General features: G+C 39.3%; 1 protein-coding gene across 1 annotated transcript in view; it reads right to left on the bottom strand.

The window, feature by feature from the left end:
* Nucleotides 1-312: 312 nt before the first annotated feature.
* The window catches only part of GAD1 (glutamate decarboxylase 1), a 36,346-nt gene continuing 13,960 nt past the window's right edge, over nt 313-22,698 (bottom strand). Inside the window, exons 5-16 of the mRNA XM_063098845.1 lie at nt 20,927-21,017; nt 14,000-14,112; nt 12,724-12,839; nt 12,559-12,638; nt 12,301-12,355; nt 10,896-11,012; nt 9,703-9,767; nt 6,490-6,568; nt 5,122-5,271; nt 2,891-2,998; nt 1,358-1,447; nt 313-486 (exon numbers count right to left, since the gene is read on the bottom strand). Coding sequence (XP_062954915.1) covers nt 313-486; nt 1,358-1,447; nt 2,891-2,998; nt 5,122-5,271; nt 6,490-6,568; nt 9,703-9,767; nt 10,896-11,012; nt 12,301-12,355; nt 12,559-12,638; nt 12,724-12,839; nt 14,000-14,112; nt 20,927-21,017 — 1,238 coding nt within the window. The remainder of the gene's footprint in view (nt 487-1,357; nt 1,448-2,890; nt 2,999-5,121; nt 5,272-6,489; nt 6,569-9,702; nt 9,768-10,895; nt 11,013-12,300; nt 12,356-12,558; nt 12,639-12,723; nt 12,840-13,999; nt 14,113-20,926; nt 21,018-22,698) is intronic.

The raw sequence follows: 22,698 nt of genomic DNA, 5'->3' as shown, positions 1-22,698 counted from the left end.
CACTCACTATACATATATATATATATATATATATATATATATATATATATATATATATATGGAGAGAGAGAGAGAGAGGTATATATAACTGTACATATATACTGTGTTCCTAATGTGCAACTTTTTAAAAGGAACATTATTTCCTTGCTAGCTATAACAAACAAGCTTAAGTAAGGTTTTAACAGTATTCTTCAAAGATATTATTTTTCTTCCAATGAAATGGCCTATGTGTGTCAGCAATTTGTAGGAGTTTGTTCTAGAATGCCAGAGAGGAAAGGGAATTCCCATAAACTCATGTTTTGCCAAGGCTGATTAGAGATCCTGGCCCAGCCTTTCTATCTCCTCAATGAGGAAGTCGATGTCAGACTGGGCAGCGGCTGGGTTTGAGATGACCATCCGGAAGAAGTTGGCCTTGTCTCCCTGAGGCTGGTAGCCAACCATGGTTGTGCCTGACTCCATCATCAGGGCTTTGATTTTTGGAGCCACCTTGTGATGGAAAACACAAAACAAAACTCAAGACTGATATTAACACCGTCTCTTTTTAACAATTGCCAACTTGCTTTTTATTATTTGTGTTTACACTAACATAAACGCAAAGAAATATTTTATATCCTGGTGGCTAATATCTAATGACGATTTAAGTCTACTCGGTCATAGGTTCCCTTATAAAGTACCGTGTGACTGAATTTTGAAAGTCAGTCACAGAACAATGGTGAGAAAAGATATGAATAAAATTAAAAATACTCTTATAGGTGACAACACAAATTAAGGCTTCTATATAATCCAGAGCCCAGAATACTGTTTGGCACATAGATTATGTTAAACAAGTATTTGCTGAATGATTGGATGAACAAAATATTATGTAAATTAAATATAATACCAGTAACTCTGAATAGTATATATATGAATAATAAATAAATATAGAAATCAACAGCTAGAATGAATTAGCATTAAACTGTAACTTAATAAAATATGATAGACATGGTTTAATATAGAATGTTCCTGTAAATACATATATTATTAAATTGCCCTGCATAGAGCCCCTTTAATGAAGAACACCAACCAAAGACAGGGACGCATCCTTTAGGGGTTGCTGTGGTATCTGAACCACAGCAAGCGGACAGTGCAGACCCAAGAAGGATACAGCAAGATGGCTCCCCCCACCCCCTTACTAGAAGCCCAGGCTCCCCCCACCCCCTTACTAGAAGCCCTGGCTCCCCCGACCCCCTTACTAGAAGCCCAGGCTAACTCTTTAGTTTCTATTTCTCCCCCATTAGAAAGGCACATTGGAATGCGGATGTCCAGACCAACCAGAGAAATTGCAGAGGATTAGATGAGATAAAGAGTGAATCCATACCCTGTGTAGTTTTTCCCGTCTCTCGGGGCCATCTGGAACACCCCTTAGGCTTTGTGGAATATACCAGAAACAGACATTTGTGTGCTCAGGCTGCAGAGATTTTTAACAAACAAGCAAACAAACAAAGAAAACAAAGAAAATGATCAGAACGTGAAAGAGAGCTGTTCCCAAACCCATATGCACCGTTGGTGGAAGTCTCTCAGACCAAAGAAAGAAGCCGAATGTCCATCTTGAAGGCAATGTTAACTTCTGCACTAGGGAGGACAATGCCTTCTCTATACAATCATATTCTGGCAAGAGAGCTGTTCCCCCAATTTTCTAGATAATGAAAGTTTCCACTTTTAAACATTAAAATGTTAAACATAATTACATTTGGGTAATTTAAAAAGATGCATTACCCATCTTGCTATTTTGCAGTGCCTCACATACAGAAGATGCTTGAAACATAGTTTACTTTATTTATACTGATTATTGAGTTTATTATATTAACATTGAATCTTTTATTGATGACTCAGGGTTATCATAATGAACATTAATACTGGTTCTAAACCATAAATCAAGGCTTACTGAGATGACTGAAACCGTTTAGTGTCCCTCCCCTAAAGATTCCTGGGCTTTTAGAGTTCCTCTGTATTCTTGCCATAGTTTTCAGTTTCCTCCCTAGTTGGTGTTTGTCATCGCTGTGCTTGCCTGTAACTGGCTTCAGACATCATATTGTTTTTGGCCTGCTATCAGAATGTTTAAAGTAGTGTGTCAATGATCAGAATACTGTATCACTGATTTTAAACTGCTCAGGGCTCTTTTTTGCTCATTAGGTGACTTTCAGGTGTGTTTCTAATAGTTTAGGTTGCCTGATCAATAGACTATCATTGGATGTAGATGATGTTATATTATACTGGGTTCTGAGTGGGTTTTCTTTTATTCAACACTGGCTTCTATTCTATCTTTCTTTCTTTAACTCTGAGCTCCATTAGGCAGAAACAGTATCTACTTTGGTCAATACTATATAACCCACTCCTGGTGTGGGGTCTGGCACACAGTGGGTACTCAGTAAATTTTGGTATAACGAATACTTTACTGTGTGCAATGTGGATACGAACTCAGAGCAGAGACAACTTTATCTGGCTGACTTCATAATGAATCTACGTAAAGCCTAGGTTCTAAAAGAACCTCATTTTAGAACCAATCTTGGGAGACAAGAATATTGCCATCCTATAAGCTTGGAACTGAGAAACACTTTCTCATAGAGGTTCAACACAAGACAAACCTGAGAATGATGGAGGATTCAGACCTGACAAGGAGAGACCTTTTGTCTACATAGGGCTGGCCAAGCGCTACAAGGTCGTGGAAGAGGTGAAGGGAAAAGTCATCCCAATGCTACCAGCAGAAAAGTTCATGGACTTGAAAGGAATTTAAAAAGTGTATAAGAATAAAAATTCCGTTTCTGGCAATGTGGGAAAATATGACTTCCGGAGCTTCCGTCAATAGTTTTTCTGGAAATGCTGTATATACAGTTCTATGATGATAACCTACCTCGCCATCAAAAACCATTTCAAATCCTTCTCTGTTTTTAATCTTGGTATAGAGGTATTCAGCCAGTTCCAGGCATTTGTTGATCTGATTTTCAAATCCCACTGTGCCCTGTTTTTAAGAGAAAAGTTATGTTTGTTGATGTTAGGTTGTATTTCCCTGTAATGAGCATTTGGGAAGACTATGCTGCCCTTGTCTATGGGAAATTTACAAAAGAGTATTCGTGGAGATGGTTAGGAAGTACCATCTAATTAAATGTGTACAGCTTCTTCACAGATCTGCATGCAATAAAATAAAATAAAGTGTGCCTGCTTTCTCTTTTGAATGCACCCTTGTCTCTGGGTAGTTATTCTCAGTAGGGCTTTTAGCTCCCTGCTAGCTTTTCATAGCCTGGACCTGAAGCCTATTTCCGGTTTGCTTTAGGATACTGCTACTCAAAGTGCCTCAGTCTGTAGACTGAGGCCAGTCCACAAAGTATAAACAGTCGGCCGAGAGATAAATACAGAAATTGAGATTAAGCAATGAGACACTTTTATAGCTATTTGACAGAGTAATTTTTTGTTTATTAAATCTAATAAAGAAAATAGTGGCCTGCACTTCATATTTTTTAATTTCATTTTTGTCTTTTTTAGCAATTTATCTTTATTGTATTGGCCCATGATAGGTTAAAAAAAAAAAAAACAACTTGTTCTTCATCATAGATACTTTAGAAATACTGCTTTATAACCCATCTTGCCTGGCAATAAGTCCTGACCAAACGTTCCCCACCCTCCCGGGCAGGCTACCTTCCACATAACATTGTATTACCCCTTTTTGGTGACAGGCAGGCAGGCAGATGGGGAAACCATTAGTCTCAGAACATGCTCTGAGTTTGCAAAAGCTCCAACTACTGACAAACTGGTTGAGCATGAGTTTCAAAAGCTAGCATGGCTGGTTAATGACAGCAGCACGAGGGCTGTTGAGTGGGTCGGTGTTAATAAGGAGAGCAGATGCACAAAGCTGGCTTGAGGATTGCTAATGAGCCTGAGCCTAGTCCAACAATGGCAAAGCATGAGCCTCCCCAAGTTGTGTCACTGATGACTGAACACTCTGGCCAGTCCACCTGGGAGTGAAGCTTGCACCAGGGTCCTACTTCAGCAACCAATATACTATGGCCAAACCTCTGGCAAACAGTTCAAGAGGTTATTGTTAGGCAAAACGAAGACACATATTACTGAGACGGGCCATGTGGTCATAACATTTCAAAATGATAGGGCTCTTTATTTTGTTGCAATCTATAGCTATTCATATGCTTAAAATACCTATGATTACTTTGAGGTAGAAATCAAATTCAAACTATTTCTATACTAAGACAAAATGACTAGGAAAAAATGATTAGAAAAAATGATTAGGAAAAAACTGATAATCTGCCAAATTTTTCCTACAGAAGAAATATTTGACTAGATTATTTTACTAGAAAACCTTGTTTGTATATTAGGTAGACCCAATCTTAAACATGGAAATTGTTAAAAATTAATTTATAGTAGGTAAATAAAAACAATGAATGCAATGTGATGGTGTGAAATCAAAACTGCCTTTACTTGATTGCATAATAATACTTCTGAAACAAATAGCCAGATGGTAACCCTTTCCCTCACTCTTATTTTGGGGGAAATTCCAGTAGTTGGCTTTTTCCCTAGGTACAGAAATGCAAACCAAGAGGTTGATAAATGCAGACACAGCACGTTTCAGTCTAGTGGTAGGATTTCCCAGAATAAAGTATACATTGTCCAGAGTAGTATATAAAGTACAAATAATGGGAAAGCCATTGTTTAAATAGAACTTAAAACTGTCATATATATCCCATGATGAGAAGCCTCAAAATGGAACTTAGGATCCTACTCAGAATAATGCAGTAATTTTATCTTCTCTTTCTCTATATCTGTACTAACTAATTTCAGCTTCCCTAAAGATTGTTGTGGAAATCCTTATCTTGACATAATTTTTAGGTGTTATAAGAGAAAGCTATGAGAACACCTTATCATAATTCAAATTGGGGAGACTAAATGGAAGGAGTGAGAATTTGACATAAGGGGTAAAGTTATTCCTTTCACAAAGAAATATAGTTAACTGAATTACCTAGATATTGATTACACACATAGTGAACTATCTGTGATGTATCTTCGCCTCTCTTTTGTCGGCCTGTCTGTGAAAATTACATTTCTGCTCTATTTTCTGAATTTCCCCCTTCATACCTTTGCTTTCCACATCAACCAGAACTTGAAGATGTCCACGTGGCGGCCACACTGAATTGCCTTGTCCCCAGTGTCGTAGGAAACATCATACTGCTTGTCTGGCTGGAAGAGGTATCCTGCACACATCTGGTTGCACCCTTGGAGTATACCCTATAATGGAAACCAACATGGTGCATCTGTATTCACAGACCAGAGATGTGGATGGCTCTGAAAAGGGGCTGGCTGGAAGGAGGGATTTGGGACCACACTCAACCTTTCCCCGATGTCTTTGTGAGGCCTTGCACTTATTCTGATGTCCTTCTCTAAAACCACTCTTGAAAAAACTTTTGCCCCTTTCCCTCTGTCTCTCAGGTTAGAAAATGAACATTGGTCTCAGATGTCTAAACAAGGGCCCCACAGTCCCTCGAAGGGGCATTTGGAAATGAGTTGGTGTTTTGGGTTGTTTCGAAATTGGGAAGTGCTATGGCATTCAGTGAGCAGGGGTTAGGGATCCAAACTTCCTCAGTGGGTGGGACAGTTCCATGCTATGAAAAATTTTCCTCCCCCAACTTCCCTCACCCCGAAAGTCTTCCGACCTCTCCAGGATCTCCTACAAAGTTATTAACAGGGACTCTATGTGTGAGCTGAGTAAAGAGCCTGCGCAGATTCTGGTTCCTACGGGTTGGAGACAAACTTTTTGGAATGCTTCAGCGCACGGAAGTTTTACTGGAACGACAATGCATTGGAGGGCAGGGTGCTTTTATTAGGTGCTGAAAGGAGGGAACGTAGCACTAACCTATCTACAGAAGCTTTCTGGACAACATTCTTTTTTGCCCTAAGTTGATATTTGTAGTTTCTGTTCTGCCTAATTTATTTCAGCTCCTGGGATCACAAATTCACACTGAGAACTCAAAATATATCACAGTGGGCAATTTTGTCCTCACTGAGGACAAGATTGATTGGGTGTCTCATTAAATCACTCTCACTTCTGTTTCTGCAAACATGGAAGAATACTCAAATAATTCCCTTAAAGGTTCTGTCACTGACAGGCCCAGAGTACCGAACAGGAAAAAGGACAGTAGACAGCAAGAACCAAAAGGAGAAACTAGGTTAGCTACAAGGGACAGCAATGGCTGTCTCATCATGGGGTTGCCAATCTTGTGAGTTAGCCAACAAGGACTGTAAAAAGACTCCCACGTTTCTTTCTCTTTTTTGGGGGGGTTCGGGGGTGGGGTGCAGCTGGCCAGTACAGGGATCTGAACCCTTGACCTTGGTGTTATAACACCTCACCTTAACCAACTGAGCTAACCAGCCAGCCCTAGACCCCACATGTTTCTCTTCTTGTGCCTTCTAAAGGACGTGCAGTGTATCTCTGGAGGGAGTACAAACCTTTTCCTTGACGAGAATGGCAGAGCACTGCAACAGCACGCCCATCATCTTGTGAGGGTTCCAGGTGACTGAGTTGGCCCTGAAAGAAACACATGCTATGTGAGGAGAAGGTGCAGGAATCAGAAGACACAACAGTTCTCTTGAGGAAATCACCACCCATCTCAATTCAAGTAGGTAAATGTTTTCGACGCTTATTTCTCTAAATTGACCAATCAAGTAGAAAACAAATATTTTGCAATCAGTCTCAGAGTATTGCAGACTGTATCTTCTAAATAGCTGCTATTAAAACACTGAGTTGTAACCAATTAAGCTCTCTTTGTAACCAATTCAGCTGTTTTGTATCTTACTTCTATTATCTGTCCATATATACTGCCTGATCATGTTGCACGGTGGAGTTTTTTAAACCCAATCTGGTTTTGAGAGCTGCTCAATTCACCAATTTTTTTTTCCTTGCTCAAATAAATTCTGCTAAATTTAAAATAAATAAATAAATAAATAAATAAATAACTTCTATTAATAGTAGCTAACATTTATGAAGAACTTATTATTTGCCCTATTGTTCTGAGAGCTTTTAGGTATATCAATATGGTATCATGGTTAAGAACTCAGACTTTGAAGCCAAACTGCCCAAGTCTAAATCCTGGCTCTGACATTTGCTAGCTTGGGCATATTACATAACTCCTTTGTGCCTCAGTTTTCCCATCTGTAAAATGGGAAGTGTCTTCTACCTCACAGAATTGAATAAAGGATAAAATGAATTAATAAACATAAAATGCTTATAACAGTGCCTGGTATACATCTCACAACAACCCTATGATGCAGGTACTATTATTAATTCTGTTTTAGATGGAGAAAATGATATACAAAAAGGTTAAATATAGTACCAAAAGTCACAGAGCTGGGAAGTATTGAATAAAGATTCAAGTCTAGGGAATCTAATTGCAGAGCCAGCGCTCATAACCATTCCACTAGACTGCCTCCTTCTAGACTTTAGCTTCCTTCTTCCTTTCTGTTCTTACTTATAGAATAGGCTGGCGGTGATGATCTACCAAAGCAGTGTAAAGAGTGACACCTAAAAACAAGGATCAACTGGGCTGTTCTAGTCTTTGACTGCCTAACAGCATTGTTTAAATGCTAAATGAGCATAGTTTTGCCAGTTTGGGCTGCAATGAAAGCTTAACAAGCATGGTGTCCTAGCAACCACATCATTCTGTCAGACATGATTAAATAGTTAAGGAGCACACTAGCTAGGACATTACAGAAACAACTAGGTGTAATGTATGATGATTAAAACTTGGGTAACTTGCTTCAGGGCTTTACAGACTCCTTCTCAATGGCCTGGCCCACAGCTGGGCTCTGCATTAATTCCTGTGAAGGATCTCTTCCCCAGCATAGCAATTGGCTTGGAATTATTCTGCCTCTGCTCTCCCTAGAGCTAAACTCTTGCTGTGAATTTTTAACCTCTTCGTCTTGCTTAAGTCTTATTGGGGGAAAATAATTTAGTGTATATGTGCACTGTGTTTCAAGGGAAGAGAGGAAGGCCTGAAGTACTTTTCCCTAAGTGCATAATAAAGAAAACACTTGTGAAAGAGACCTGTGAAAAATTCCAAGGAAAGTTAACTAGGTGCTTATCTTACTAAAAAGCATCAGTGTCAAGCCATATTTAAAAGGTAGTGAATTTCACGAATTTTCCCATTGCTATCATTTACCAAGTTATGAAAAAATTATATTTAGATCTCATAAAATGTCTTGAATGGTTTTCTGAATGTCCTAAAGTTCTGAAGTAAATGATTCTTTGCTGCTACAAATGGAAAGTAATAAGACATGATATGAATTCAATTTCCTTTAGAAGACATATGTGCTTTAAAATGTTAGGAAAGTCTAGTGCAAAATATTTCAAGTATTCCCAGACTCAAAGATGGAAAATCAAAATTACCTGAGAAATCTAATGTGCAGTTGGGCTGACTCATTGACATTTAATGTATTATTCTCCAAGTTATAGGGTCATATAACTACATGTCGAAGAGCCAGTTTCACCTACCTTGACACTGACCTTTCAAGAGGGAGATAGGAATTTGAGGAAGCACAGTAGAAGTAACAAAAGCTAGAGTCCTGGTTATGAACATGTAGCCCACTGGAATGTAAACTTAGTAGGGCAAATCTCTTAATTGATAACACCTTCCATATACTGCCTGATTTTCCTGCATGTGTCAGATATGCAATTTTTAGAAAAGCGCCACAGGTGGCTGGACAGAAGGCAGGTAACCAAACATTCACATCCATGCCTGCCTGGCTCATGATAGGTGCTTAGTAAATGCATGATGAGTGAATAAGTGAATCAATGTCAGTTCTTTATGGATCAATACTTAGGAGTCTGGTCAAAATCATATTTGGCTTAGAACACCCACTGAATCTGAATGGTGAAAAGAAAATAAGTTAGGTGAGCTGAGTATCCTGCCCCTTTACCAGCAATAAGTGTAATGAGGAAGAAGAGTGGAATGAATCAGCAGCCCTTCCTGCACTCTTGAAAAAACTCTGATTTAACCTCCAATCCCTGTACTGTTAGTTTCTCTTCTCTCCTACCTGTGCACCTGCAACTTCATCTATTGTTATGCTTACCACATTGTGTTGTAACTACAGATGCTTCTCGACTTACAGTATTATATCTGATAAACCCATCATAAATTGAAAATATTATAAATTGAAAAAGCATTTAATACACCTAACCTACCGAACATCATACCTTAGCCTGGCATACCCTAAATGTGCCCAGAACACTTATATTAGCCTACAGTTGGGAAAAAACCATCTAATACAAAGCCTATTTTATAGTAAATTGTTGAACAGCTCATGTAATTGATTGAATACTGTACTGAACCTAAAAAACAGAGTGGTTGTATGGGTACTTGAAGTACGGTTTCTACCAAATGGGTATCGCTTTCACACCATCATAAAGTTGAACCATCATAACTTGGGGACGTCTGTATTTGTTTACGTGTCTTTCTTTCTAAATTACGAACTAATTGAGCACTTGTTTGACTGGGAATTTGATCATACAATACATGCTCAGTAAACACTTGCTGAACTAAAGTGAGCTTAGTCAGATTGAGATACATGGTGGGAATCAAGGCAGGGGGAGGTGCAAGCTGACTTCAGAGCACAGCACGTTTGATGTTCTGGATGGAAGGAGGCCCAGCAAAGTCCGGTCTGTACCTTTCTATGCCGCTGAGTTTATGGCGGTGCTTCCTGGACATGAGCAGCCCACCGCCCCAGGCAGCCTGTGAGGACAGAGAAAGGAGAGGGAGAGGGAGCAGTGACATTTAAGAATCCCAAATCAGTCACTCCACACCACTAGTAAAACGAGAGACTGCAAAAGGTGAAAAACATAAGCTTCTCTGACAAAATGAGCCCACACTGGTCGTTCAACCTGTGGCAGTTGTGATTATTCACTGTTTGTCATGTCCCTCCTAAAAGTGCGAGTGCCATAGATAAGTGGGTCTGAGCCTGTGGTGGCCATGGTGGCAGGACCCAAAGGCCCAAAGTACCATAGACAGGCAGAAACACTCAGTGAGGCCCTGGCATGGCTCTGGAAGCTATGCAAAGGACAGTAGAATTCTAATAGCTTCTGAAAAACTCCAAAAGCAACAGCTTCTGCTGGGTTTGCAGGTCCTACAACAGCTCCTGCAACAGCAAGGTATTTTTGTGGGTACATGATGCATGTTTACCAAAGAGTTTGAGATGCCACATGACATAACAACAGGCTTTGTTAAGTTGTTTGTTCAGTAGCAGGGCATATTACCCCACTGTCCAGCTGTGAGACGTTAAACCCATAAGAGAATGGACAGAGAGAAAGGAAAAACCACACCCAGTCACACATGTGAAAATGTACCTTTCATGTTCCTGGGAAAATTTGGGACTAAATCTCTTAGTTGATAATGCCTTCCATATACTGACTTATTTCTTCTAAATGTAGCAGATATGCATTTTTTAAAAAAAATTGTCATATATATTTGGGCTAAAGGCAGGTATCTAAGCATTTACATTTTTGGCCACTTTCTATACATTGTATCTTATATATTTTTCTCTCTGAAATCAGTTACATATTTACTCTGTGGCTATTTGCCCAAACAGAGCTACCTGGGAAGGTGATGGAGACCATATTCTAGGACGAACTACAGAAGACAGCAATTGGCCAGTAAGGAATGGGGTGAGTCCCAGAGGATGTACCAGGCCTATGGTGTGTGCCTGTCATGAACAGCCAGCTGGGGGCCAAAGAAGAGCTGGAACTAATGTGGAGTGGAGAGAGGGCTGGCTGGGGCGTCGAGAGAAACTTGAGGCAGATCATAAAGCAGAGCTGCTTCCACCCCCCCGAGAGGACTGGCCACTCTGTGAATAATCGCACTTACATCAACATGCAGCCAAAGGTTATATTTCTCACATATATCTGCAATCTCCTGTATCGGATCAAAAGCTCCGTAAACAGTCGTGCCAGCAGTTGCATTGATATAAAAAGGAACATATCCCTACAAGTTAAGAGAGAGAGGCTGATTAGTCCAAGCCGTTCTCATTTGTTCATTCCCATGTGAAGCAGAACTGCAGCAGCATTTGTCTCTAACCGTGATCAGCTAAGTGGGCATGGTATTAGATATTATGTGTGGGGTAGTATTCTTTGTTGGTTCATTCACTCATTCATTTATTTATTCAACAAATATTTTTTGAAGACTTTTGTGTGTTAGGCCTTGTGTAGATGCTGGGAATATAGCAGTGAACACACCAGCTGAAAAAGCCTGTCACTGTGGAGTTTACATTCTAGTGGGAGGGTGTGATAGACAATTAACAAAATTAAATAAGCAAAATATATAGTATGTTTGATAGTGATAAGTTCCATGGCAAAAAATAAAGCAGGAAGAACTGTTTGGAGTGATGGGCAGGTAATTCTGAATATTATCTGGACAATGTTCTTTTTAGGTGCTGTATCATTCTAAGTGCATCGATATAATAATTATACTGAAGCACGGTTTGGTTATTTAAAACAGGTCGACACATTGTGAAAGCTGATACACTAATAGTGGACACGGTGAAATTTTGACATGAACAAGAAATAAATGAGGAAGTGGAGTAATACAGCTAAGTTTGGAGAAATCTATGAGTCTTAGGTTTTTCAGAAGCTCAGCTCCACCTCTGCTCCTTGCTCATTCCTCACAATGTTTACATCCACCTCCTCTGCTGAGACCCCAGCAAACAACTGTCACTAGAGAAGGAGGTACAAGAATGTAACCAAAACAACAATGTGTTGGTAAGTTACCTGGAAGTGACTTGTGGATATTTCTGTTCTATGACATTTTTTTGTTTGTTTAATAGAGTTTGTTGAGGCTGGATTTGCCGAGTACCATGGGCCCTCTGCCAGGGTATGGAATCCTTTGCTAAACAGAATCCTAAGCTAAAATTTATTTGTTAAAATGAGATTATACCTAACAAGTAGCAAGTGAAATGCTCAATTAAGCTGTATCTTCATGATGCTCAGGTAGCTGATTTATTGAAGAACACTATAGTAACCATTAGGTACAATGAAGACAGGACAAGTGGTTAAATGACTGAATTTTTCATTAAAAAAAAAATGACACTGTGTAGACACAGCTTTAAAGCCAAATCATTTCACAAGTTAAAAATAAGCAATTATCTGAGAATAGAATTTTAGAAGCACAATAAAATGATTTTATATTATCAAAGACTTTTATTGTCTAGGGCAGAAAATAGGTATTTTTAAAAATTTGTATTCACTAGAGTTTAGATGCACAACTGAGTACATACCTTTTGCTTGGCTTCAAGAATTTTTGCCTCAAAATCAGCTGGAATTATCTTCCCCCTGTAATTATTGCAAAAGGAAAGAAATTAAAATGAAAAATCAATGAAATTGCACATGAAAAAAACTTTAGCAGCAGCATTTTCAACAGACCATTAGCAGCTTGGCACACTGTACTGAGCCAGTCCTTAAGCACAATAAAACAAATTTAACAGATGAACACATTTAATACATTGAGAACCTAATATTAACTCTTTCCTGCCTACCTTTCATTGCACTTTATCAAAATCACATTGTCGGTTCCAAAGCCAAGTGCAGCCCCAGCTTTCTTTATGGAATAGTGACTCTACAACATACAGAAGCTTAAGGTTAGAAGTTAGATAGAACCTCGGAAAACACAGGAATGCATGAGCAAGAGACCCCCCACTCACGTGTTCTGAGGTGAAGAGGACCAGTTTGGGCACGGCTGCCATGCCCTTTGTCTTAACTTCCGGGAAGTATTTGTAGCGAGCTGCCATGATGCTGTACATGTTGGATACGGCGCCCCCTATTGGCGAGTGGACACATAAGGAGGTGTCAGACCCTTTCATTATTGTTAACAACAAAGCCTGAGCTGGCCTCTCAAGGGACAAGGGAGGTCAGGATGGGGAAGGATAATATCCGGACAAGTTTTGCTGGCTTTTCTATTATTGTGGCTTCCCCCAACCCTTTGCCCTGAGAATACAAGTAGTACATTTAGTACCAGAACTAGCTTGGCGATTTGGCTGGAGCTGATTATGTCATATTCACCAGTGCCCTTCCCACCTGAGGCCTAGACAGAAATATAAGAGGAGGCCGAGGCAGTGGCTTCAAAGGGGTAGGTGAGTTACAGCCTTCTTCTACTTTCAGCTCCATCTATTTACTGAACAAAGATGAATTGTTCCCTGAGTTCAGAAAGCCAGAGAAAGAGAGGGTAATGGTGCCGACAGAAGAAACAGTGACATTGCTTGGTTACCTGGCTTGGTAATCTTCCAAGAACAGCCCAACTGAGTTATTGAGTCATTTAGGAGAGTTCTAAGGTTATTAAAATAATAATAATAAAAACTCTCATGTTTAACTTAATAAAGACACAAGGAGAACTGAGGTAGCTATTTAGTTATGCCTGGCCAACCCAAACCAATCACTTTTACATTAATTATCCTGACAATTAAACAGGCAAATTTGTGGTCTGCTTGAACTGCTCAGACAACTGCAATTCTTATTTCTTCTCTTTCCCTTGTACACAATTATACTATCTCTATCACCATCTATAATTCCTCCCTACCTCTAAGAATACCCACCTTTATTTTAAGATTCTTATTGTATCTACTTTGAACTACAAATTCAGAGTAGATTTACTACTTTGGCTGAAATCAATTAGTTAATTGATAATCTTGATTCACTAATCTATAGCATAATCAAACTGCTGTTGACAGAACGGAGTTGTTTAGCATGATCCAGACACAGCCTTTGTCAGTTTGTACAGATTTAGGTACAGCCTTTGTTAGTTAGTTCATATAGAATGTAGTTCCTGCTAGCCTTCACCCTGATAAAGATAGGAAGGCAGAATATAAAAGAAAAAATTTTTTAAGGTCATCATTCTTCCACAAACCCACACTGTATTTAGTGTTCCCAAGGGTCCATACTGCAAACCTTGAGAAGAGTCAGGGGAAGAGAGGAGAAACCTACCAGGAGAAAATATCCCATCACCATCTTTACTTGACCATCCAACTATCTCTCTCATCTTCTTAAGCGTTATTTGCTCCATGAGGACAAATACTGGGGCAATTTCATATGTAAACCTGAAAAGGTGGTGAGAAAAAGGATGAAAATAAAGAAGTCAAACCGTTTAGTTTGGGAACACAGATGACTGGCTTAGTATTTGCACTTGGGTTCTAAAAAAGATGTTCAAAACCACTAAAATGATTCATTTCCTGGAAATGCATTAAGTTACCAATCATAAAATGTCAGAAATTAGCCTAGGGTAGCAAGAGAGGTGGTGGCGGAAGTGCCTGCTCTGTGATACTTCACCAACGAAAGAGATTCTCATCTGAATGGAAGGTCTTAGGTGTGGTTCACCCAGAAGAATAGAAGGAAAGAAAATGACTCTCCTGGGTCCCTTTTACCTTTAAGATCACAGGACAACACAAATGTTAATTGAAAAAAATGTATTATAAGCTCTACATAAAATTGGTTTGAATATTTTAAAAAAACCTGACTGCCAGTTTCATACTTGTAGAATGTATAAAAGCCAGAGCCAAAGTCTATCTTTTAAAAACAATGTAAACATATGAAAGCTAACTGTGAAGATAATTGGAAATATTGACCCAGGTTTTAAAGATCTTAATATAATTATCTACATCCTTTTTCTACTGATAATCCCCAAGGCCCGCTATGTTTCTATAATTCTCTGAAGTCAATATCTGCCACGAATAATTTTAAGTGATGATTTTCTAATTACAAATTATAAATTATAAGAAGATGGTCAACTGGCATACACAGCTAACTGTGGGCATCAGACATTCTGGCGGGTTACATGTCTTCTAGAAAACTGATTTAAAAGTAGCAAGCCATGCTCTTTTCAAAGCAATTCAAAACAGAGGCCCAGCCTGATAGAGTAATCATTGGAACAAGATTGTGGTACCAAAAACAGGGACTAAAAGAAATCAAGGAAGGCCCATCCACAGAAAATTAAGCCAGAAAACAAAAAGATATTTACTAAACTTTGAGCCTTTTAGTATTTCTTGTTTTTGCTTGGCCTTCTTAAGCATTAGAGCCCTGTCTGTGGGTGGGACACAGATCATCCTTGCTGAAGAGAGATGCCTAGACACACTCTGCCGAGTGATATTGGAAGGCTTTATCATTGGTTAGGATGTTTGGGCTGAATGCCAATGTTGAAGACTAATGGGAATTCTTGCTTGCTTAATGATTTAGAAAAGCTATTTGCAAGGATGAGATAACTAGTACTGTACATAAGACACAGGTGAAGCTACTAAGTTTTAATCATGGAGGAAAAAAGCAATCACATTAATCACATGGTGATAGAAGAGGACAAAAAGATCCTGGAGGATCCTCAGGATACATCTGTTGGTAAAAGAGTTTTGTTTTCAAAAGAATATGTCCATTTTCCTTGGGAGGCCACTGGAAATTTAGGAGGAAGACCCTTGGAAACCATGTATTCAGTTACCATCACCTCTGGAGGTCACAATCATGCTTTGGTTCTGCTCTGAGCCCCAGCACCGTAGCAACCAACACTCCCTCATGTCTGATGGCCTGATAAAGGAAGAAGAAGAGAAGGATTCCTGGTTTAGCCTGTGCTGCTGAGTGTAGCAAGAGGCAAACTCATGATGGGCTTCTAACCATTCTTGAAAAAATATGTTATCAATGGTCTCACTGATTTTTAGAAATGTTGGAATGGCAAAAATGTTTGCATGGTGAAGAGGTATTGGTGGCAATGTGTGTGCTAGAATCTCACAATACCACATAAGAAAGCTCTCTCAGGTAAAGCAAGGAACAAATGGAATTATATACCAAAATACTGGAACTGTATCAAGGATCAGATAAAATTTGAGTTTGAGTCAAGTCAGTGTTAGATGTCCAGGTAGTAATTACATGGGGAAGGGAGAGGGATGGTACTGAAGACCAGGGAGTTGGTCCAACCCCATACTGCATGATTTGAATCAACTTAGGTCCCAGGTTTGCATGAATTAGCCTCCCTATCGAAGGACCAGGAACATGGCCCTTACTCTCAGGATTAGGATGAAGAGTCTACAGAGTTTGATCATGAGACTATATGATCTCCTCTATTTCAGGTTGCTTATCTATGCCAGGTACCTGGTTCCTAAACTTTTCTTTCAGTTCTGTTCAACAAATACTTATTGAGTGACTATTCTCTGCTAAGTGACATCCTACATACTGAGGAGACAAGGACATGGTAGGACACATTCCCAACATTGAGGAGGAAGCTTACTAGGATGAATCCAGCATCTGTTTCTTGGCCTTACCTGCATCCTGTTTGACAGTCCCTGCCCGGGTCTGAATGACCAATTATGCCACAGCTAACACCAAGCTTATCCTGACTCATGAGCTTAGTCCTGACATCCTCTCCTGGAAGGTGGCAGGTGTGTCCAGGGCTGTTGACTTGCAGCCAGGCCTGACAAATGGGCTAGCATGTTGTTTCCTGTTCTTGACACATCTTGTGACGTGCCTTCCCATGCTGGGCCATGTTTACAATCGGGGATCTGCCTGCACTTAAAGCCTTATAGAAGGCCTTGAAGTTTACGTACAGCAGTTGTTCTTAACTGGGGTCACAGACCCCTTTGAGAATCCTAATAAAGCTATGGTTCCTCTCTCCAGGTTAAAAAATGAGGGCAGGCACATCACTTTGTATACAATTATGGGAAATTCTCCTCTTGCAACCTGGATCCTAGTTTAGGTACCCCTTCCCTAAATGACAGACTAAACCAGATGAAGTCAAGAGATCAAAGGTCAAACATGGATTTGGAATAAGCTGGTCAGATGCCAAAGCCAGAGTATAACATTACATTTCAGAATCAGAGAATGAGAAACTAAACCTGCAAAAAGCTCTCGGGTGAAGCATCAGAACGTGGGATTGGAAGTAAGGATCTAAAACAATAAGATGGTGACATTCACGAAGTGACACTAAAGGAGAGTTCTGAGCCCTTCTATATTCTAAATAGGGAGGTGAGTCAGCCCTTCCTTAGTGGTTTGACTCACCTTCGCAGTGGGGTTCACTCAGAACTAAGGCAATTCAATTGTCAAGAAGCTGTAGTTTTCTTGTGGCAGAGTCTGCTGGTTGCTAACCATATCAATTTTCCCTTGCTTCATTAAATTTTATTTAGGGTTGCTGTTCACCCAGATCAAAGACTATATTTTCTAGCCTCCTTAGGTGTGGCCATGTGGCTAATTTCTGGCTAAAAAGGTGCTATGGGAAATGTCGTGGGAGACTCTTGAGCAGGTTTCTTAGTAGGAAGGAATATGTCCCCTTTTTGCCCTTCCTTCCCTCCCTCCTTCCTTCTTTCTTTTCTCCCTCCTCCCCTCCTCTCTCCCTCCTTCCAGAATTCTGAAACACAGAAGTGATGGCTAGAGTTCTTCAGCACCAGACTGCACCATTAGGCAACTTTGAGGGTGAGAACCATGTGCTACAATATAGATCAGAAAGGCACTAGGAAACTGGATCCCTGGTGACTGTCAAACTGGGAACTTCCTGAATGAGAGAAAGAAATAATCTATGTTGACTCTATCTTGACACTCCTCTTAGATTTCCTCTCTTTACAGGTATGGCAGGGGGAGCTTAGTGAGACCCTCTGTTGTCCAGAGATGATGAGAGACAGAAAGAACTGGGAGGCTGAAGCAAGGGGTCTCAAATAGCAATGGTGTCCTGGGGGGCGGCTGCCTTTCCTAGGTGCATACGTTGTAACTTGTATACACGAGGCATGTGGGACTGGAGCCTTTTTAACTCTTCAGAACCACTCTGAAGGACAAATATTACTATCCCCATTTTCCTGATGAATAAACTGAAGTTCAGAGAAATTCAGTGATTTGTGTAAAGATCTCACAGTTTAGAATCAGGATTCCAAGTCCCTTATATCACAGCTGCTTCTCTATGATAAGTGAGAACTGCTTACTGCAGACTCTTCTCTAACCACCTGCCCAGTAGTATAAAATGACTGATAACTCCCATAGAAAATTTCTCCTGTGTAATTTCTATGCAAATAAAATGCTAGATGCTTAAAATCATAACCTCATAACCGAGGGTTGTGATAGAGCTCACCATTAAGATTATGTATTGTCATCAGGTGTTTGAGGGCAGGCTGCATTTACAATTGGGCGCTGCTCAACCTGCCCAATTGTGTTTGGTGGCCCTGTTTTAGAAGAAAAGAGCTGTACGTGCCATGGACAACTATACATTTGTAAAGTTTTCTTTGGATCTTTATTGGGTCCTTGCTTGGAAGACTATGTCTCAAAGCTATATGCTTAAGCAGGTGTAAAAGTATGACTGTAGATGTTCTTCCTATTCTAACTTTACACTTTGCCACTGAAATCGGAATAGTGGATAGTTCTTTCAAAACGACTAAACTGAAGAATATAGTTACAATTTTCTATTACCAGTGCCACCCAAACTCAATGAGAGTGCAGGTCAAGAAAAAAAAAAAAAAAAAAGAGTACATCACTAATTAAATCCTGCTCTGCCAAAGAAAGATCCTTTTGCCATTCTTTCCTGCACCTATTTTGCACACCATTCCCAGTTGAAGAAGGAATTGTCACAAGGGAGAAAATTCTGTCTGAGCTCCTGACAGTGCTGCCACATTTCATGATCTTCCAGGGAACTGTCTTAGAACAATTTCTTGATAATAGTTATTACTTCTTCAGACAATGCCTTGTCTCTAGAACTGACAGAAACTATTTCACTATTTTAAATAACCTTCTCTATTGATCTGTTGGAATCGGATCATATTTTATAAATATCTTCTGTTGAGTACAGCTGCAATTACTGTGTGTCATTTAGTTGGACTGGCCTTGACCTCAGATGGCTGGGACATATTTTAGTGTTTCATGGCTGAGCTGAATTAAGGGAAGAGTAAGGGACTTTGATTTTATGAACACATACAAAAAAAAGGAGAATTTGTGGGATTTTTCTGGTTGAAAAAAAAGCCTTCTAGTAGAATGGCCATAAACGGTTCAAAAGGGTGAGTTCCTTTTATCTACCCTGAGATTGGCTATATAAGGAAATTGCAGCTGAGAGACCTGGAGAATACATAGTTAAAGATGCTGGGTGAGTTCAGTGCCTATATTAATATGGGTACTTGGGCCTTAATGGATATATACCTTTTACTATACTTTTCTTATTTATTTTCTAAATAGCTGAATTAAAAAGTAACTAAAACCAACTGTATTTTCTAATTCAAATTGTTCCTTACTAGTGCTAGATGCTACAATTAAGCATTAGTGTCTTTTTTCAAGTTATAATTAGTGTATTATGATGTCTATGCTTGCTGGTATATTTTTATCTCACAAATCATACAGTAAAGATTGCTTTTTTTTTTTTTGGCAGCTGGCTGGTACAGGGATCCGAACCTATAATCTTGGTGTTATAAAGCTACGCTCTAACCAACTGAGCTAACCGGCCAGCCCCACAAAGGGGAGCTTTCTGTTTGAGGAGACCATCCTAGCAATTGTGTCTTTGACCTGAATTCCTCTCAGCCCTTCAGAGTCTCACTGATCCAATGTGGACACTTGGTGAAGTTAACCATGACTTGAGAGCAGAGAGCATGAAAGCCATTTTAGTATTTCAATCAATTTAATCTTTTATGCCTTTCAGCACTAAAGGCTTTACTTGTCATGGTTGCTTTTTAAAAATTGTCATTGTTGTTTTAAATTAGCAAACAAAGCACAAATCCTTAATTAAAAGAAACTTTTCTGAAAGTAGTTAAGTATTTTGTGTCCCAGCATTAAACAGCTTTGGAACACACATAAATCAATCTATAATTTTAAAACGTCCTTCAGGTTTTGTGGCTGGTAGTAATTTGTTTAAGAAAAATAGAATACCTTGAACTTTAATAACATACATTCCATCTTGATGTCAAATGGAATTTCTCATTTTAAATAATACCACCCTTTCACTTAAATTCATTTTTCAGAATCTACTTTACCATGAATGGAAAAAGTGGGTGGCTATTTTCTGAATATTACCACAGCGTCTAATACCCATATCATTCTTATGTAGTTATTTTTGAATTATTGTAAGAAATTTGTTTCATTATTTTCCCCTGGATACTTTCATAAAATGTAGTGTCATTGTCTGGGTATATAGATAGTGGTAAAACATTGTCATTAGTGTTGAGAAAAACCTATTCTGTTGGCTATGATGACCCTTTATCAACTTGTATCCCGTCCTTGTCTTCAAAGAGGGCACATGAATATAGAGGAAACTTTGGGGTGACTGTAAGAAGACTACCTAGGTAGTACTTGCACCCCCCAGGACCTTAGAGTCAGTTTCATATACATTTACAAGAACTTAGAAACAAACAAAGGCTTTGTCTATACAAACAGGTATGGGGGGGAAATGTCAAATTCAGCAAAACAGTTATTTTGAAAGGAATACATAATGTGTCAGCAGCAGCTGAATTTTGTTTCAGAATTTTTAGTTAAGCAATAAGTTGATCAAATTGATTTAGGACTTCATGAGAGCTTTAATTATGAAGAAAATATTACTTAAATTATAAGGACCAATGTGCTTGGATGGGGAAAGGAACCAAGACCATATCGCCAAACGTGACCTCTTTAGATACACCATTAAGAGAAATGAGGTCATTTAACATGGAATTTCACAGTAAAATCTGAAAGCTATAGTTATTATTGTTCATGACCATACTCTCATTAAGTTGCATTATTCAATTCAAAAATAGTTTATCAAGCATCTGCTATTAGACCAGAACTGTGACAAACCTCAAAGACTTTAAAAGAAAAGATGACCAAGGCAATTTTATTAAAATAAAACTTTAATAAAATAGAACCACTGGAATTGGGCTTTTAAAGCAACAAGCCATAGTCATATATCATGATTTCTTATATAAAAGAATATGTGGGACTTACATATTGGTATTGGCAGTTGACGTTAGCCATTCACCTGCTAAGCCAATGATATCCAATCCAGTAGAGAGCTGGTTGAAAAATCGAGGATGACCTAGAGAGGAGAGTAACAGGCAAGCATCAAGGCAAACCCAGCTTTTCAGGCTATCTTCAAAGTAAGAACCTGCCCCATTGGGCCAGTTGTTGGGGTCCCCACCCTAGTCTAACAGGGCTCCCCATGGATACCAGAGAAGAAAGGGCAGGCTGACCCACACTATACCAACCTCTGGCATTAACAATGGCCCCCAAACTTCTGTGTATCTAAAGTATCACACTTTTAAATTAAAAAAATCCTGTATCATGAAACATCATGCTTTCCAATACCTTATTTGTTTACTTCTAGATGAACTTCTCTGTCACATTAATTGTTTTCATTACAAAAGGGGATGTGGTAATCCGGATTTTTTCCCCGTTGCAACTTTTAATTTAACATCCTAAGGATTTTAATCCCCAAATCAAGGTTTGCTGATGGAGGAGAGGCTGCCGTCTCCAGAGAAGGTTCTTGGCTCTGTGGACTAAACCAAGCTAGGGGAAAGTGCCAGCTCTGATGCTGATGCTGATGCTCAGGGCATTCCATCACTCTCTGGGTCTCTGTGACAATTATGACATTAAGTATTGGTGCGTTCTGTCCATATATAGTCAGGTGACTGTTAAAATAAGTGTATTGCTGAGATGACCTAGCATCTCTTCTGTGAAATGGGCAGACACAACTTCATTCACTCATTGAGTTGTTGGTGAAATAACTATTATTACATAACTCTAAAGCCCTGTGATGCCCACAAGGTGCTTTAACAGGCTTTGCCTTAACAAATTTGGGGTTGTTGCCAAGTTTTTCTGGCGTTCACCAGAAAACTCAACTCAACTCCAGACTTGGCTCAGTCATCACGAAGGAGTCAACGCAATAGATTATCTAGGGATGTGTGACAGAGAACTGGTGTTAGAAAGATATGCTGACTGCTGTGTTTCCAGTGGAAATTGCCTTTGCCTCTAAAATAACTGTCAGAGAGCTAGTGTTTGAGTGTTCTTGCTCTAGCTCCCCTCTCTGAGAATGTCTGTTCTTCTCCAGGTGTGATAGGGCCTCACTCAGAACATCTGGACTATGGCTTCTTACCAATCCCTGCATCTCAAAAGTCCTAAAAAAATAACAGAATTTTAGGGCCAGCCTGTGGCTCACTTAGGAGAGTGCGGTGCTGATAACACCAAGTCCATGGGTTGGGATCCTATATAGGGATGGCCGGTTAGCTCACTTGAAAGAGTGTGGTGCTGACAACACCAAGCTAAGGGTTAAGATCCCCTTACCGGTCGTCTTTAAATAAATAAATAAATAACAAGAGTTTTAGAAAAAAACAAAAGAAGCATAAATAGTAAACTTAGTATAAGTATGGGGCCAGATTCCAGATGTTCATGTAGACTATTCTAAACAACTTAAAGTATCTATTTTACTCTACTCAGTGAGAACAGAATCTGTGAGATCTCCTACAACGCAACTAATATTGTTGAAGTCCATTAAATTATATGTGTGATACCCATTTGAAAACTTTTAACAGCAAACATTTCAAGACAGGACTGAATCATAAATAAATTCAATAACACTATTTGATAAATATCAAAAGCACACAGCATTGCAGAGACAAAAGATGGACAATGACAGAGAGAATGGTACAAAGTGAAACAGTCCCTCTTTGTCCATGAAAATGTAAAGAACACAAAGTCTCCCCAAACCTTACTTTTAGCTT

This window comes from Cynocephalus volans, chromosome 1 (assembly GCF_027409185.1).
Source record: "Cynocephalus volans isolate mCynVol1 chromosome 1, mCynVol1.pri, whole genome shotgun sequence".
In the NCBI taxonomy this organism is placed as follows: Eukaryota; Metazoa; Chordata; class Mammalia; order Dermoptera; family Cynocephalidae; genus Cynocephalus; species Cynocephalus volans.
Note: the sequence above shows the minus strand (reverse complement) of the source record. Positions and strands in the feature narration are given on the sequence as shown.